Source organism: Mastigoproctus giganteus, chromosome 10 (assembly GCF_048544385.1).
Source record: "Mastigoproctus giganteus isolate SK-2022 chromosome 10, ASM4854438v1, whole genome shotgun sequence".
In the NCBI taxonomy this organism is placed as follows: Eukaryota; Metazoa; Arthropoda; class Arachnida; order Uropygi; family Thelyphonidae; genus Mastigoproctus; species Mastigoproctus giganteus.
Genome location: NC_143584.1, coordinates 117,257,584 through 117,275,397, shown reverse-complemented (window position 1 = coordinate 117,275,397; position 17,814 = coordinate 117,257,584). Strand labels below are relative to the sequence as shown.

Genomic DNA, 17,814 nt, shown 5'->3' with positions numbered 1-17,814 from the left:
ATATTTGGACATCAGGACAGAATTTGAAACTACTATGGGACCAATTTCTCCTGGTCAAGAGACTAATATCGAAACTCCTTTTAATCTAAATGTGCTTCATGTGTTCACCAAACAGGTGTTTAAAAGTCGAAAATTTCTGCTGACACGAATGGCTTTGGATAGGTCCAGTGTGTTGTAAAAATTGAGTAGACAGCAATAATTTTTATTAAGAAGAAGAACGTATAGTATAAATACTTTATAAAGACAGTGCGTAAGAGTTCAGTGAAGGGAAGTGTTAAGAATTTTAAGTTCTACTTGCTTTCTTTCTTTCTTTTTTTTTTAATATCTCATAAACTAAGATCCCCTAAGCATCCTATCTACTGGAACTGACCCACCTTCCCAGGTGATTGCTGCTCCTGGATAGCCAACAGGCCAACACAACACGCATTAACTACACAAACCATACACTACTATATGTCTGGCTCATTTTTACAGAGCCTGTAAAATTACAGTGATACGAGGTGGATTTGAACTAACATTCTAGGAGCTGCTCTTAACAATAACACATGTAACTACAAATAAAGTTATAGATGTCAAGGCTGTGTATGAGAAAGCATTGGCTAAGAAAGCAAAGAATTGGGAGAAGGAATTTTTCATGTACGTTAATACAACAAAGAGGAAAGCTAATAAGATTGGACCCTTGTGCACTGTGAATGGGAAATTCTTAGTAACATGTTGTGGATGAATTGAATAGGTGCTTTGCATCAGTCTTTACTGAAAAATGACTTTTCATAATGAGACGGAGCTGTGCGAGTTAGGCTGAGCCATACGCAATTAGTGATTTCATAATTACAGATTATTGTTTATTAGAAAAACATTTGAGCATAAAAGCAAGAAAGGCTCCCAGAGTTGATAGCATATAACTGGTAGTTTAATTATGAGGGCATCTTTGGACTAAGGGAGATTCCTTTGGATTCGAGAAATGCTAACGTATCCCCAATACATAAAGGCAGTTCTAAGAGTGAAGTTGGTAACTACAGACCAGTTAGTGAGACTTCTGTGGTAGGGAAAATCTTAGAGGAAATGATTAAGAGTGCAATCCTGGAATGGAACATTTAGATATATATGGTATTCTGAAGGACACACAACATGACTTTGTTAAGGGAAAATTATGTTTAGCTAACTTAGTAGGCTATTTTGAAACAGTTACTCATGAGCTAGATATAGGGAACAATTTTGATATAGTTTATTTGGATTTATTGCTCACAAGAGGTTGCTGTATAAGCTTCAACAGGTTGGGATTACTGGTTAGATTCTAAGATGGATTTTGCTGGGTGGCTGCAGGGCAGAGGAAGAGGGTTGTGATTAATGGATACTATTCAGGTTGCTATAACATCAGGAGTGGGGTCTCTCAGGGATCGGTTCTTAGACCACTGTTGTTTCTCATTTTTATAAATGACATTGACAAAGGGATAGAAGGCATGTCAAAATTTGCAGATGACATAAAGATTTGGTAGAGTTGTTAATGATCAGTGTCAAGCAGCACTTCTTCAGGACGACCTGAACAGCCTTCAAAGGTAGTCAGAGAAGTGGCAACTAGGTTTTAATGCTGCTAAATGCAAGATAACTTGGGGATAGCAACCACCAAATAAATTATACACTACGTGGGATTGAATTAAAAGGCAGTGCAGGTGGGACAGGATCTGGGAGTTACAATACAGGCATATATATATATAAAGTTTTCTGAACAGTGTAAACAGGTAGCCAAGAAAGTCTATGGTGTCCTATCCATGTTTATCGAACACTATTCTGTAGAGATAGGGAGGTCATAATCCCACAGTATAAGGTAATTAGATCAAATTTTGAATAGTGTTCAAGTATGGAGACCTCATCTGAAAAAGAAGACATTGCTTTTCTTGAAAAGGTCCAAAGACAGGTAAACTCAAATGGTGAGGTCGGCAAAAGGATGACCATACTCCAATTATGTGGGCTACGGAGTTCGGCAACCAGGTACCTCAGAGGTATCCTGACTGAGATTTATAAGGCCCTGAAAGGGATTAGCAGAATGAACGAAGAGGGAATTTTCACTGTTATAAAGAATTCCAGAACTAGGGGCCATAAATTCAAATTACAGGGGTTGGGGTTTAGATTAGATTCTGGGAAGTTTTCTTTTAGCCAGCGAGTTGTTGATTGCTGGAACATACCCTCAACATCCCTGCAGGTAGTTGAGGTTGACAGTTTGAATAAATTCAAAGGTCAACTGGATAGTTACCTGTGTGAGGAGGGATGCATATAACTTTTATTTTCTTATCTTCTTGGTATTTTTTTCCCCCCTCAGTGCAGCAAAAGCCTGTGGTTTTCTTGCACTATATGGTGAATAGTATTACTATTATCTGCAGCCTAACTTTAAACAGGATAAAGTTGTTGTTGTTATTTGGTTTTTAGGAGCATTTGCAACTAAGGCCATATTGCTCGGGGGGGGGGGGGGGAGATATGCTGTGGTCATTCTCTGATCTTTCCGCATCCTCTGTATTTGGTGGTCACAGGCTTGAACCCCGGTCTAATCAAGAAGCGTGTGCAATGCACTGCTGCTCCTGCCCACCTGGCTATGGAGGCACTGTACACACAGGATAAAGTGAGAGTAGTCAGAAAAATCAGAACACTGAGGTTCTCATAGAAACCTCAACAGAAAAAGATACGCAGATAATGAAAATCCCCTCAAAGGTTAAAAATCTTGTACTCACTGAAAGGCACCCAAATATAGAGTGCCATTTATAATAATTTTTGATGTGGAAAGGTCTATTCCCACCTAAAAACTAATGACGGAACTGTATGAAAAAAAAAATTTACAGGTCACATGACAATTGAGGAAATGGTAGAGTTTCATCAAAAAGGAGGTATAAAATTAAGATCTGCCAATCTATGCAATATAATTGCAGCCTTTTCCCCCAAGGATATGGAAGATAATACAAAACTAGGGCAGAATATATGCAGGCTGGGACTCTCACAGATACAGGGAACATCCCATCAGTGCCAACAACAAGAAAGCACGCGTGGACACTTGCAGTCAAGATTACAAAAGCATGTAAAAATAGGCAGGCTCAACCTAAGTGCACTGCACGAAAACATGCAAAAAAAAAAAGATTTCAACCACTTCCATATGAGACAAAATGCCCTACCTATTTTAGGCTAGTTAATCAATTAAAATTAAAAACAAATCAAGAATCTACAGCATAATTGGAGTACTAACCAAGTGTCGAGTTTTGTCCAGCTGAATGCACAAAGGATGAACTCTGCTGTTGATGAGATTAACAGCAAAATGGAGAATGAAAACACTGACATACTAACTGTCCAGGAACCCTACACACATCATGGTAGGGTGCAGGGATACTCCCTTTTCCCAAATTGTAGAAAAATGAAGTTAATACATAGCTAGAATTTTCTGACGACAACAAGTAGATAATGAACATTATTATTAAAACCGAAACAGCTGATCTACTCATTTTTGTTGCATGAGTATATTCCTTTCATTCGTGCTGAAACTCATTTGCCCCTTTTAAGTTAATATGACAAAATGCTAGTATCATATTGCTGCTATCACAAAAGTCACTTTCAAGTGTCTCATGTCCAGCCAATATATGTATAAGCAATGTCTTTGCTTCCTGTGTCTGCATTCTATAATGACCTTTGAAGATCTGTCCAGTAGTCTTGCAGAGGCAGAACTTTAAAGAAACCATGGTTAGCAAAGTATATATTTCTATGATTTCACATTTATGTTATTTTCTAAAATATAATGTTGTCTAAAACATTTATGTTATTTTCTAAAACTAAATTTTATCAATTGCAATCTATGATTCTAAGTCTTATTTCTGCATAACTTTGCAGAAAATATCTTTCATTTCAAGGCTGAAATTTCTACTTTAAATTAACAATGATTCTTATACTAAAAATTTTTTTAATGGGGCTGTCTTATTAATATTTATCCTATATTGGAGTTAAACATGCCAGTTGTTGTTTTTGTTATTTGGTTTTTTAGGAGCATTAGCAACTAAGGCCATATTGCTCCGGGATATGCGGTGGTCATTCTCTGACCTTTCCGCATCCTCCATATTTGGTGGTGACGGGCTCGAACCCCGGTCTAATCAAGGAGCATGTGCTACGCACTGCTGCTCCTTCCCACCTGGCTACGGAGGTGCCTAAACATGCCAGTATTTCATGGTGTAATGCAAAGAGCATCATGACTTTCAGGTGCTCTACCATCTGAAAGTCATCAAGTTTGAGAACCATTGATCCAACACAAAGTTCTTTCACATATTAAGGGAAAAAATCCTGCATTTCATTTAAATCATTCATGATGCAAGAGCATTATAAGTTCAACAAATTCGAACATTTTGGAATTATTACAATTATATATATAGTGATAATTCCAAAATATAAAGTTGTGAATAATTAGGTCAGCTAATTACTCACAACTTTCCTTTAGATAATACAGCTGCATAGTAATGTTGAAGTACTTTTTTTTTTTAATTACCCTGCAAAAACTACAAATTTTCTTATTAGTTTCTGATTGTAAATCACAAAAAATTGAGTCTTTTTATAGCAACTGATATAACTGAAACCTAATAAATAATAGGAAAATAAAAGTACAACATGAATTGAGTAATTACAGCAGTGCAATATATTTCCCCATGTGCTTATATTATTATATAATCAATTGCTATAGATGTGGTGAGAAAGAAAACTAAAAACCAGCAAACCAAATCACAATATTAACCTTCCATAATCACATTATTTTCATATCAGAAATGTAAAATAAGCACAAGCAAGCTTTTGTTATCTGGATTTGTTTTCACTGGTATTTTGCTTGTTACAAAATATTTTAAAGTATGTGCTTTTTATAGTAATATGTATTTATAAATAAAACTCAGGAAATATCTAAACTCTGGATTCATGCTTACCTTAAAGACTGTAGTACTCCAAATTTGGGAGACCGTATTGGTTGGGAGATTGGAATAGATTGAGGAAACATACGTCTTGGAGGCTGACGTGGGCTATCAGCAATAACAATAAATATAAATGAACATTCCTTACACAAATTAAGTAAAATAAATATACACATTCCTCCAACAGGTACTGGAACAAAGAATAAAAAACAAACTAGTCTAAGAAAGGCAAGATTTAATATTTGATGTCACTACCAATTGCTTTAATGACCACAGAAATCCAGTGGAATACACTAAACTCTCAATAGGACATTTTGGATACAGACACTGGAAATTTGGGCCACTCATTCCTCAAGCAACTGGCTACCTCATTCACAAAAGTTGAGCATCTTAGACTAACTTTCAACGGCTATTTTAAAACATCCCAGAGGTATACATATGGATTAAGATGAAGGGTCTGGGATGCAAGTTTTGCAGAGTATTGTCCTCAAAGTGCTACATTACCAATAATATGACATGTAATACTGTATGACATGTAGCACTGTCATAAAGAATACAGGTAGCTCCTTCTTGACAGAATACAAATTAAGACACAGAATTTTCCAGCAATCTCAGTAAACATCAGCATTCTTGTTTTCATGCACTAGAAACAGGCCAAGACCATTTTCATTAAACATTATTGTGGATACAATGCAGCCTACAGGAAACTGTTCTTTGGGCAGAGTCCTTATTACCCTCTGCTGCTGCTGAAAAATTTTACTGCTGCCACTTTATGCACCATGACAGGAATTGGATGTAACTGTGAATAACTACTATAACTTAGGCTTTAAAAATGTTGTGCCATAGAATCCTATATGACACAGTGTCATTCTGAGAGCTGGTCCAGCAACAGTCCCAATTCCCTGACTTGTTTTTCTTGATAACATATTTCAATTGCTGACAAACTATGGGAGTCACTAATGGTCACTTATTAAGCTTTAAGTAAATGAAAGCATAACCATCTTTTACTACCAAATGCTGTTTCCAGCAGACAGCATAGGTGCATACTTTCTCTACTATATGATAAATAGATAAATGAACTGTTTGGAAAGGGTGCAGGTCTTTTCTTCATCCCACTCTGCTTATAACTACCTGCACCTGTCTTTCTAAACAACTGAGAACCAGTGCTGTCATCTACATCATACAATGTGACCACTGTTATGGACAACTGTTTTCCAACCTTTATGTGTTCCAATATATGTTGGAGGATAGTGTATATATATATATTCAAGTATGAATCACAGTCAACACGTAAATATACCACTGTATTTACCCACATATTTTTCCTCCCTCTGCATTTTACTTCCCCTATTTTTGAGAAATAATTTTTTTGTGTGTATCATTTGGTCATGTTCATCACAAATGGGGAAATTCTTCCAGGAAGTGGCATGTAGCCCAGATGATATAAAACGGTGGGCATTCCTGGGTTATAGAAGTCTTGTGTTAACCACTGTTCACCCTTTCCAAGTAATAAAAAAGGAAATCATAATAAAAATCTAATTTAAAGCTTAGTCATAACTTGTGACTTTTCCTCTTATGATATCTTCCTTAACACATTTCAACCAGTTTTTGCTCTCACTGTAGTTGCATTAATGTAAGTGCATGATAGGAACTTAGCATGTACAAATCAAAACTTTCAGGTTGAAATGGTACATGCAATCAGTGGAAACCACTGTACAACAAATAAGTTGTGAGAGAGAGAGAGAGAGAGGGGGGGGGGGGGGGGGAACAAAAAAAAAAAAAAAAAAAACACCATTTCTTTAATTCACATGAAATTTGTCTATTATTACTCAGCGTCATAACTCCTCCCTGAGAAACAGTTCCAATATTTTCCCCACAAGTTACAGGGTGTAAAATATCATACATATAAGAGAGAAAAAAAAAAAAAAAAAAAAAAAAAAGAGGAAAATATGCAGATTAATACTGTAGTATGATGAACTCACTTATAACTAGCGCTGAAATAATGAGTTTATGATTTTAATAAGCAATATTAGGACAAAAGCCTGAAACGGAACATTTGGCATTCAAACAATGTTTATTACATCTCTGTATTGCAACTTTAAAGGCCAATACAAGGATGTAATATTAGATTTTTAAAAATCTAATAATTTTTCAAACTCTCAGCAATTTAGAACTCTTGCAAGTCTGAACTAATATCAGAGGAAGTCAAAAATGTGTTTCTTTTAGGCTAATAACTGTTTGTTCAGAGTTGTAGAGAAAGCAAAGATACAACCATAATGTTACAAAATACTTCACATAGAAAATACAATATATTTCTAGTTCAACAGAAACAAACCACTGAATTTCAAAGAAAAACAGAACTAAAACAACACTATTTCTAAAGCTTGGTAGAATCACAAACTTCAGAAAGCATTCAGAGTAAAACAAAAATATTTTCATCTAAATTAAAAACAAATTTTTTAGATAGATAACAGCTGTACTCAACAGCAATATCATCTTTTGTTGGTCTTTAAAAAAGAAAAATATAAGCTTCCACTCCTTAATTCTATTCCTCGATTTCCTCTTATCCTACTGACATTATCCCTTTGTTTGAACCCATATGCAGGTCTGAAGATAACAGCAGCACTGCTGTATTAAAATGTTTCAGATATGAACTAAAAAAAAAAAAAAAAAAATTTGAGCAAAATAAAATTCACTAGTTGTTTTAATTGAACACTTAAGTGAATGATATATCACTCAGTTTGATTTTTTACTGTTGTGTAGATGCTATGTATACAATGAGCATGTGTATATATATTATCTATACATTCAGTAGCCAGTATATTATGTACACTGACCTAATGGTGAACAGTATTTTCTTTTCTTTAGTCCTCAGACAGATTCGTCAGAGCATGGACACATGTTGGCATAATCATTCCATATAGATGACAACAAGATTGGTGAAGATTGGAGATTTGGCAGATTCCTGCAGCACACAGCTCATGCCACCTCCTCCCACAGGTGCTCCATCAGGTTGAGAGTTGGTAACTGAACAACCCAATGAAGCATGCTGAAGTCATTATTACGGATAAGGAACCATTCCTGAACAATCTATACCTTATGACATGGCGCATTCTGGAAGTAGCCATTGCCAGATGGATAAACTGTGAGCATGCAGGGAATGCACCTGGTCCGCAACAATATTAAGTAAGCTGTGGCATTCGAACATTGATCCATATCAGATGACCTAACAGGCACTAGAAAACACTCACCGAACCATCACATCCACTATTACCAGCTTACAGCAACTGCAACTGGCATGATGGGTTCACTGATTCATGCAGCAATCACCACACACCTATTCCAGTTGTCTTTGCCACCAAGAGCTATGATTTGTCAGACCTACCAGGGGGTCTTACAAATCCTTTTACCACTTCTCAAATGAGTGAATGAGTGAGTGTAAGCATTAAGTGTTAAAGCAACTAATGATATGGGGACATCAGTATATTGTATCTGTAAATTTTGTGTACTTCTGTGGTTTATTTGTTTACTGGATGGCAAACCTCAACTTCTAGAGATAAAACCATGAAACCTTCATCTGAAACTGACAAACTGTCTCAGTGTGAAAAAAAAGCTGATAAAAATTCCTTCATCATTGACAAAATTCAAACCCAGGCCTTTTCAACTTAGTGTGGTGAGGACAGTGATTTTATCTATTGTGCTACCCATGAGTGTCTCCTCAAATGTGCAGTTAGTATTCCTGTGCCCACCATATACTTAGCTGCTTGTTTATAGCTGAAAAGGGGTGAAATCCAGTAAAGTTGACTGCTGCTATACCCCCATCTGTGACAAGATCTGATGCATATAAGCATTCCAGTATACCTCTTTGCACATTACTATTGTAATGAAAAATTCTTTGCATGCTACATTGGCTTCCACATCAACAAACCATTTCCAGCAACAGGATTGCCGTTGGCCAGATGTTTTTTGGTTTTTGGATTATTCTCGATGTTCTAGATGTGGTTGTGCATGGACACCACAGCGAAGTGGCAAGTCTGTGATACTTGTACTGAAGCATTTGACATGACAATCATACTACACTCAAAGTTACTTACTATTAGCTATAGGGTGCATACCCTTATTATTATACACAGTTTGCCTTATATTTTGCTACATTAAACATAGCTGCCACTTTTCTGACCATCTCTGAAACCTATCCAAGTTTCCAGAAAGAGCACTCCTTGGCAATAATCAGCAACCACTCTACCAATCTTTGCATCTACCAATTTCAATATCATTTCCTGTATCCCTTTGCTGATGTCATTTAAGAAAATCAGAAACAAAAGGTGGTCTTATTACAGATCCTCTGTCCTCTAGTGACTGTCCTCTGTTAGCCCAACTGAAGAGTACCTATTAATCAAACAATCTACCTCCTGCCCCACAGTTACCCTGCAATTCGTCTAAGGATATTGCCTATGATCCCAACATATTCCAGCTTAAAAAGTAACCTCTCATGCGAGAGTGAGTCAAATGCCCTGCCAAAATCCAAATAAACAATGTCGACAGCTCATGAGTGATGCTGTCAAAACAGATAAAAGGACAAAGCTGACCTGCTAGCATCACATTTTTCTTCCAACTCGTGTATTAATGATTTTGGTAAAACAGTTCCCACCATTACTAACACACTCCATTCAATGCCTCCTGTGGTCTTCCGTCAAAAGGATGTCAGAAGGAATTTTACGAATCTTGATGCTAAGAAAGCTCCAGGTTCTGATGGTTATTTCTCAAAACGTGTGCCCCTGAACTTACTCCTGTTCTTTGCCACCTTTTTTCACTTTCTTATTTCAAAGGTGTTTTTCCTTCTGCTTGAAAATTTGCTGATAATCCAGCCAGTTCCTAAAAAGGGTGACAAATCCTTCCCATTGCAATTACTTCTACTCTTTCTAAAGTAATGGAGAAATCAATTAACCACGAACTCTTAAACTACCTAGAAACCTTCCATCTAATCAATGATTGCCAGTATGGATTCCGTCAGTGTCGATCCACTGGCGATATTGTGGCTTATGTTGACCATTTATGGAAAAGTTAGGTGAAACACAAGCAGTTGCTCTTGACTTCTCAAAGGCTTTTGATCATGTTTGGCATAAAGGTCTTCTAAACAAGCTTCCATCTTATGGTTTGTCAACTGTTTTTATAATTGGTTATCCAATTTTCTCTCTGATCGCTCACTGAGGGTGATGGTAGATGGCTCTGTCTTCTAACTTCACTAATGCTGGTGTCCCCCAAGGTTCAGTTCTTTCCCCCACTATTTTCCTCTTGTATATTAATGACCTATTGACTGGAAATCATATCCATAGTTTTGCCAATGACAGTACATTGCATTCCACTTTCCATTTTGAGAAAACTTGCCCTTCTCAATCAGCTTCAATTTCTCGAATATCTTCTACCAATTCCTTAAATGCCGATCTCCAGGTAATTCTCCAGTGGGGCAAAGACAACTCAGTTGATTTCAATCCTCCTTAAACTCAGTCTTGTCTTATATCTTGCAAAAAGGATTCTCCTGCTCCTATACTTATCTTTGGTGACATTCCAATTTCTAGGCAAATTGATATATCTCTTTTGGGGATTACCTTGACTTCTGATCTCTCTTGGCACAAGCACATTACAAATATTGCTTCCTATGCATCTAAAAACTTGGTTTTCTCTTTTGCTCTCAGCATTACTTTTCTTCCAAACTTCTGTTCACTCTGTACAAATTGCAAATCTGCCTTACCATGGAATATTGTTCCCTCATCTGGGGGGGGGGGGGTTCCCCCAAAACCTCTCTCAGGCTTCTTGATTCCATTCAGAAGAGGGCAGTTAGGTTAATTAATGACTCATCTCTAACAGAGTGTCTCCACTTGCTGTCTCATAGATGTACTGTTTCTGCTGCATGCCTTTTCTACAGATACTTCCATGGGCACTGTTCTTCTGAATTGGCTTCTATAATTCCCACTATCTCTCTCTCTTTCAAAACAGTCCGAACACGTGCCGCCACCAGCCAACATCCATTTACTGTCCAACTTGAAACTCACAGAACCAACTTTTCATCTTCCTTGTTTATTCATTGAACTGCCGTTTTCTGAAACAACCTTCCTTCATAAGTATTTCCTGAAATTTACGGTCTACAGAAGTTCAAGTCTAATGTCAACAAATATCTTCTTTCGTCTTCTCAACCTCTAACCCAAGCACGGTACTAAGTACTATAGGTTCTAATACCTCTTGTGTTTGGGGTTTTCATAAAAAAAAAAAAAAGATAACCAGGTTAGCTAAAAATGGTTTTCTCCTTACAAAACTATGCTGTGTTTCTTCCAGAATACTCTTTCTATCTAAATATCCCTTGCATTCTTGATCATTACCTCCACGATTTTCTCTACCACTGAAAGCAGACTGATTCATCTGTGGCCACCCACTTTTCTCTTAGAATTGCCTTTATGTATTGGAAATATGTTGGCACCTCTCTTTAATCCAAAGGAATCTCTTTTAAACCAAATGATGCCCTCATAGTTAATTTTAATGGTTCAATGCACTCCACTCTCTTGCTCCCTCTCTCTCAAAATTGCTGGGCACATGCCAGGGTTGTTTTTTGGGGGTTTATGGCATAAAAGCTGCTTTCGCTAAATTATATTAAAATTTTGCTGTTACAAGTTAAGCTGCATCAGTAGCATAAGGGTTGCATTAGATGCAGGTGATAAAATTTATTAACTTAAGAAAGATAAAAAACACCTATTAACATTTGATGGTCATCTAGAATAAACTGAAGAGTTGGTGTTTTTTGTAACTGATGGATGTTGACTGATGGATCATTTGATAACATGGACATTCTATGATTAGATGCTTTATTAAGAGTTTAGAACAGTACTGCACACTTTGCAAAGGATCAACATTTATTATGAGATTAGAATATATTACATATGTGTATGTGTGTCCAATGTATAGCCTCATGAGGATAATTCTTTTCCATCTATTTGATTGAACACTTGATTTCCAGTGCTTTAGTTTTTAATGTGGTATAAATTGTTGCTTCCATTCATGGAAGAAATGCAATTTCTTCCATTCATGGAAGCTTGATCAGCACATTCATATTTCAGAATGTTCAGGAATTAAAGAGAACCTGACTTTTTTTTTTGTTTTTGTTGTAAGATGAAATATGTAAGAATGAATTTTTTCTTAGATATGAATCTTCTAAATGTATGACATATATTACACTTAATGAATCCAAAAATAATAAGTTTTTCAAGGGCTTATAATAATAACTTTTTGCTATATATCTAGACTAAATATATGGCAAATAACTTGGTACTATTACATACACTGCATTCTATGGGGCAAGGCTTAGAAATGGTGCTGTTTTACAGGGCTACTGCCACACCTATGTGTGTAACCATGTTGGAAATCACTGATGAAAATTAGCAACAGAATTGCAATAAGTAGGCAAAATGTAGTTGTTTAATTTGCTAATTTGATGTAGAATTTCCCTCCATTGCATTGTGTGAGTTCATGTCATATTAGACTAAGATGTGGAGCTATCTTGGGAAGATTTTGTTCATACTTTTGTTCCACTGCAAGTTGCTTTAGTTAGATACCAGCAAGTTTGCATGTGTTTCGTTTGTTCTGGGTAATGTTTTTAATATCATCACAACTTGTATGTATATATTTTAATGGGATCTTTACATGCAGAATTACATTTATTTCTTGTAAACTGACACTTGCAGGGTTGCAAAAGGAGATAGTATTAGTAGTAGTAGTGGTAGTAGCAGTGATGGAAAAGATGATAAAAGAAAGCAGGCTAATACAGCATCAGCTAAAAAAAAAATAAAAAAAAAAAAAAAAAACAGTTCACCCATCCATATCATCCAAGAACTTGTCCAGTTCTTCCTTGAATTTATTCAACCCATCTAAATCCACAACAAAGCCAAACCAAAAAATCAATCACCCGCTAGCTAAAGGCAAACTTCGGCACATCCTTTCTGAACATATCCTTCTCCAAACTGAACCAATGCCCCCTCATGTGTGTAGTCTCAGTAAGTGGAAGAATGCCATTAACATTCAGCTTACTCATTCCTTTAAACACCTCAATCAGATCTCGAGATGCTGCAATTTGCAGAATCGAAGTCTTTCTAGTAAGAGCACCTTTTGTTCTCTTGACCAGTCTAATTAGCATTAGTGGAGGCATACAATGCAAGAAAGCAAGTTTATGCAGCATCAGCAAAAAAAAAAAAAAAAAAAAAAAGCTCCAATTTCACCTCTCCATTCATTCCAAATACCTGTCCAGCTAAGCCTTAAATTTATTTAGGCTATCAACTTCCACAACAAAAGATGGCAGTTTGTTCCACCAATCAACTACTTGCTGGCTAAAGGCAAACTTCTGCACATCTATCCTACAACTGCCCTTCCTCAATTTGAATTTATGCCCTCTCAGGTGATTATTCTGAGCAAGAGGAAGAATCCCATCAGCAATGAGCATGCTCAAACCATTCAAGGCTTTATATACCTCAATCAGATCACCTTGCAGGTGCCTAGTCTCCAAGCACTGCAATCGTAATCTGCACAACTTAAACCTTTCTTTGTAAGAGCAACCCTTTGTTCCATTCACTAATCTGGTTGCCTTTCTCTGTACTCATTTCAACAGTTCTACATCCTTCTTAAAATGAGGCCTCCAGATCTGTATACAGTAATCAAGGTGTGGTCTGATCATTGCCTTATACAAGGGGATAATTACCTCCTTATCCCTGCTAGAAAAATTCTGGTATTTCATTGACAAGACACAATGAGCTACTCTTGCAGACCGTCTGCACTGCTTAGAAAACTTCATATCTGCCTGCACAATTACCCCCAGGTCCTTTTCATACTCTACCACTGTCAGTGTAGTACCACAGAGTTGATACTGCTTCCCATATGTAGTATTTTACATTTGTCAATGTTAAACTTCATTTGCCACCTCTCAGCCCCTCTGCTCAACTTTTCTAGATCCTGTTGCAGCAGCGTACTGTCATTAGTGTCATTAACAACCCTGCCAACCTTTGTATCGTCTGCAAACTTGGACATTATGCCTGATATACCATCATTAATATCACTGATAAATATTAAAAACAACTATGGGCCCAGTACTGAATTCTAGGGTACTCCATTAATAACATTAGTCACGAAGAGCAGTGCCCATTAATAACCACTCTCTGTCTTCTTCCATTTAACCATCCCTTTATCCATAGCAGCAATTTGCCTCCAATGTCGTACTGCTCCAATTTGTGCAGCAGTCTTCAATGTGCAACAGTTTCAAAAGCCTTTCTAAGATCCAAATATATGATATCAAAGTTATTCCCTGCATCCAGTTCCTTTGTGACCACATCATAGTATCCAATCAAATTGGTCAGACAAGACCAATAACAAAACTTCCCCTTAACAAACCCATACTGTGTCCGAGCTATAACTGAAGTCTTGTCTAGATGATCCTGCAGTGCTTCTTTAACCAGTGCTTCCATTAATTTTCCTGGAACAGAAGTTAAACTAACAGGTCTATAATTACTTGTGTCACCCTTTGATCCTCCTTTGTGAATTGTGGTCACATTTGCACATCTCCAGTCCATGGGTACCTTCCCAGAGTCCAATGGAGCTTTCATAATTATGGCTAAGGGTTTGCTTACTTCCTTTGCTATCTGTGTTACTTTAACTGGATAGATCCCATCCACCCCAGGTGCCTTTCTTATGTTTATCTTCAACAATTTCTACTCCACTTTGCTCTCAGTTATTACAAAATCGTCTGGCTCACTGACAGAGTTTAATTCACCTCTGGCATTCCTCACTGAATAACTCCTCATGTGTGAATGTAGATGTAAAAATACTCATTTAGTTTGTTAGCTACCTGAGCAGGATCATCAACAGTTGAACCATCAATATCCAGTGGACCAATCTGATTAATCCCTTCCTTCTACAGTTTACATAGGTAAAGAACTCTTTGCTGTTTTTCTTTGCATCCACTGCCAAAGATTTCTCATAATCTGCTTTTGCCTGCCTAACTTCCTTTGTGACTTGATTACAGACCAGCTTATATCTATCATAGGCTTCCATGTCACCCATTAATTTATATGTATCCCATGCAATTTTGTTCTCTGTCACATGTCTCATTAGTTTACCTGACATCCATTTAGGCCTAAACCTTGAACAATATTTTTATTAGTTGGTATGTAAATAGTAGCTTCCAAGATTAATTCTTTGAATGCTTCCTATTTTGAATTCGCTGTTGGTAATATCATCAGTTGGTCCCACCGTATAGAATTTAAATACTGTCTCAGACCTCCGAAGTCACCTTTACGAAAGCAATAACCTTTCCCTTTACCTCTAATGGTAGTTACCTCTTTGAGTAAATCCCACTTGAGCACACTGTGATCACTGCCACCTAGTAGTTCCTTTATCTGCAGATTCTTAATGCATGAAGAATCACTACTGATAATCAGATCAAGAGTATTACTCCCTCTAGTTACCTCCCGAAACGTGCTGATGTAGAAAACAATCCTCCAATAAATCCACAAAAGCTCTTCTAGTGTGTGTGACCAACCCACAAATTCTAGTCAATATCCGGGAAATTTAAATCTCCCATTATAAGACTGATTTACTGGCCCACTCTATTTCCCTGTACAGTTTTTTTTTTTTTTTTTACTCATCAGAGTCATTAGGCCTATTACACACTCCTGCTCTCAATTTTGATTTCCCAGTGGTTATGTCACACCAAACTGACTCAACATTGCACTGTCCAGCTATGTCGACTGGCTGTACCTCTTTGGATTTTACGTGTTTCTTAACTAATAGCATAACCCCTCCTCCCTTCCTATCCTGTACACATTGCACTCCCCAAATTCCAGTTCTGCATTCCTTATATCTGTGTGACACCACGTCTCTGATATTCCAACAATATCTGCCTTTGATGTTTTGATCAAATTTATTTACTAAACTCCTAGCATTGATGTACATGCAAGTATACATGCACCTGTTCCTATTCTTAGCTACCCTAACACAACTCACGTGTTCACTTTTACCGCAATGATTCCCAGCAGTCTCTGAAATACCTTGCATCTTGTTTTCTAGGCTGCTGCTCATTCCAATAGCAGCAGTGCAAGAATCACTTTCACCTCTGCCAGCAGCAACTATTAATGTATTAGTCCATGTATCCCCCCAACCTAGCAGTTTTCCGACCCACCTAACACAGTCTCTCCTGTTAACAAGCACAGACCAGGCTGAGAAAAATTCTACACCTTGAGCCTTATACGGTCTCACCAGGGCCAAATTGATCGACAAGGTTCACATCATATACTTCCTCCTATTGTGTCTGGGCAGAATTACAGATACTTTCAAATTCGATCCTAATTCACGGCTTTTTTTCAATAGTGACCTGTACTTGTTAAGTAATTCTGCCGGTCTCCTACTCTTAATATCATTAGTGCCCTTATCATCTAGTTGCCCTACTCTGCACCCATTCCAGCAGATCTATATCCTTGCTAAAGTGAAGCATCTACACTCATATACAGTGCTGAAGATGCAGCCTAACTATAGTCTTATACAAAGGGATACCACCTCCTCCTTATCCCTGCTAGACAAGTTTCTGTATATTATTAACAAAATAATATGTGAGTTGTCTTGGCAGCATATCTGCACTGCTGAGAGAATTTCATGTCTGACTGTACAATTATCCCCAAAGTCATTTTCATTTTCCACTACAATGAGTGTAGTCCCACATATGTTACTTTGGGGTTATTGCTACCCATATGCAATACCTTGCATTTGTCAATGTTTAAACCTTAACTAATATTTCTCACCCCATCAACCCAATTTTCATGGATCTTGTTGCAATAGCTCACCCTAATGACTGTAGTTAACCACCTTGCCAAGCTTTGTATCATCGGCAAACTTAGACATTAAACTTGATATATATCTTCATCAATATCATTGATAAATATTAAAAACAACTATGGGCCCAGCACTGAATTCTGGGGAACTCCACTAATAACATTAGTCCATGAAGAGCAGTGCCCATTAATAACCACTCTCTGTCTTCTTCCATTTAACCACCCCTTTATCCATAGCCATAACTTGCACTTAAGGCAACATGGCTCCAATTTATACAGCAGTCTTCCATGTGTAACAGTATTAAAAGCCTTCCTGAAATCCATGTATATGATATTAATCCCTTGAACTCAGTCCCTTGTTATGTGTTATTTGGTCACTGCATCATAATAACCTATCAGATTGGTTATACAAGACCATCCCTTAACAAATCCATGCTGTGATTACAGTATAATTGCATCCTGCCCAGATGGTTCTGCATTACTTCTTTAACCAGTAATTCCATTATTTTCTCTTGAACAGACATTAAGCTAACAGGTCTATAATTACTCAAGTTGCCTTTTGATCCCCGTTTATGAATTGGGGATACATTCACACATCTCCAGTCCATAGGGACCTCCCTCGAATACAAGGATTCTCTTATAATTATGGCTAAGGGTTTGCTTACCTAATTGCTGCCTTCCTTAATATAATTGGGTAGATTTCATTCACCCCTGGAGCTTTATTTATGTCCATTTTCAACAATTACTCCTTTACTGTTCTTTCAGTTATTACAAAGACATTTCGTTCCTTGTCAGAGTTTGATAAACTTCTGGCATCCCCCTTTCCTAAAGAGTCCTTCATGTGTGAATTTGGATCCAAAATACCTATTCAATTCGTCCACCACCTGAGCAAGGTTATCAATAGTTAACCTGCAGACATCAAGTGGCCCAGTGTGTTTCAACCCCTTCCTTCTACTTTAATATGAGCATAGAAGTCTCTGTTGTTTTTCTTTGCATTCTTTGCCAAAGACTTCTCATAATCTGCCTTAGTTTGC

At 37.2% G+C, this 17,814-nt stretch overlaps 1 protein-coding gene across 4 annotated transcripts in view; it reads right to left on the bottom strand.

Annotated features, from left to right (window-relative positions):
- The window catches only part of unc-104 (kinesin family member unc-104), a 1,041,320-nt gene that overhangs the window by 333,217 nt on the left and 690,289 nt on the right, over nt 1-17,814 (bottom strand). For all 4 annotated transcript variants that reach the window (XM_090382707.1, XM_090382708.1, XM_090382709.1 and 1 more), the window contains one exon: nt 4,938-5,030. In XM_090382707.1, coding sequence (XP_090238833.1) covers nt 4,938-5,030 — 93 coding nt within the window. The remainder of the gene's footprint in view (nt 1-4,937; nt 5,031-17,814) is intronic.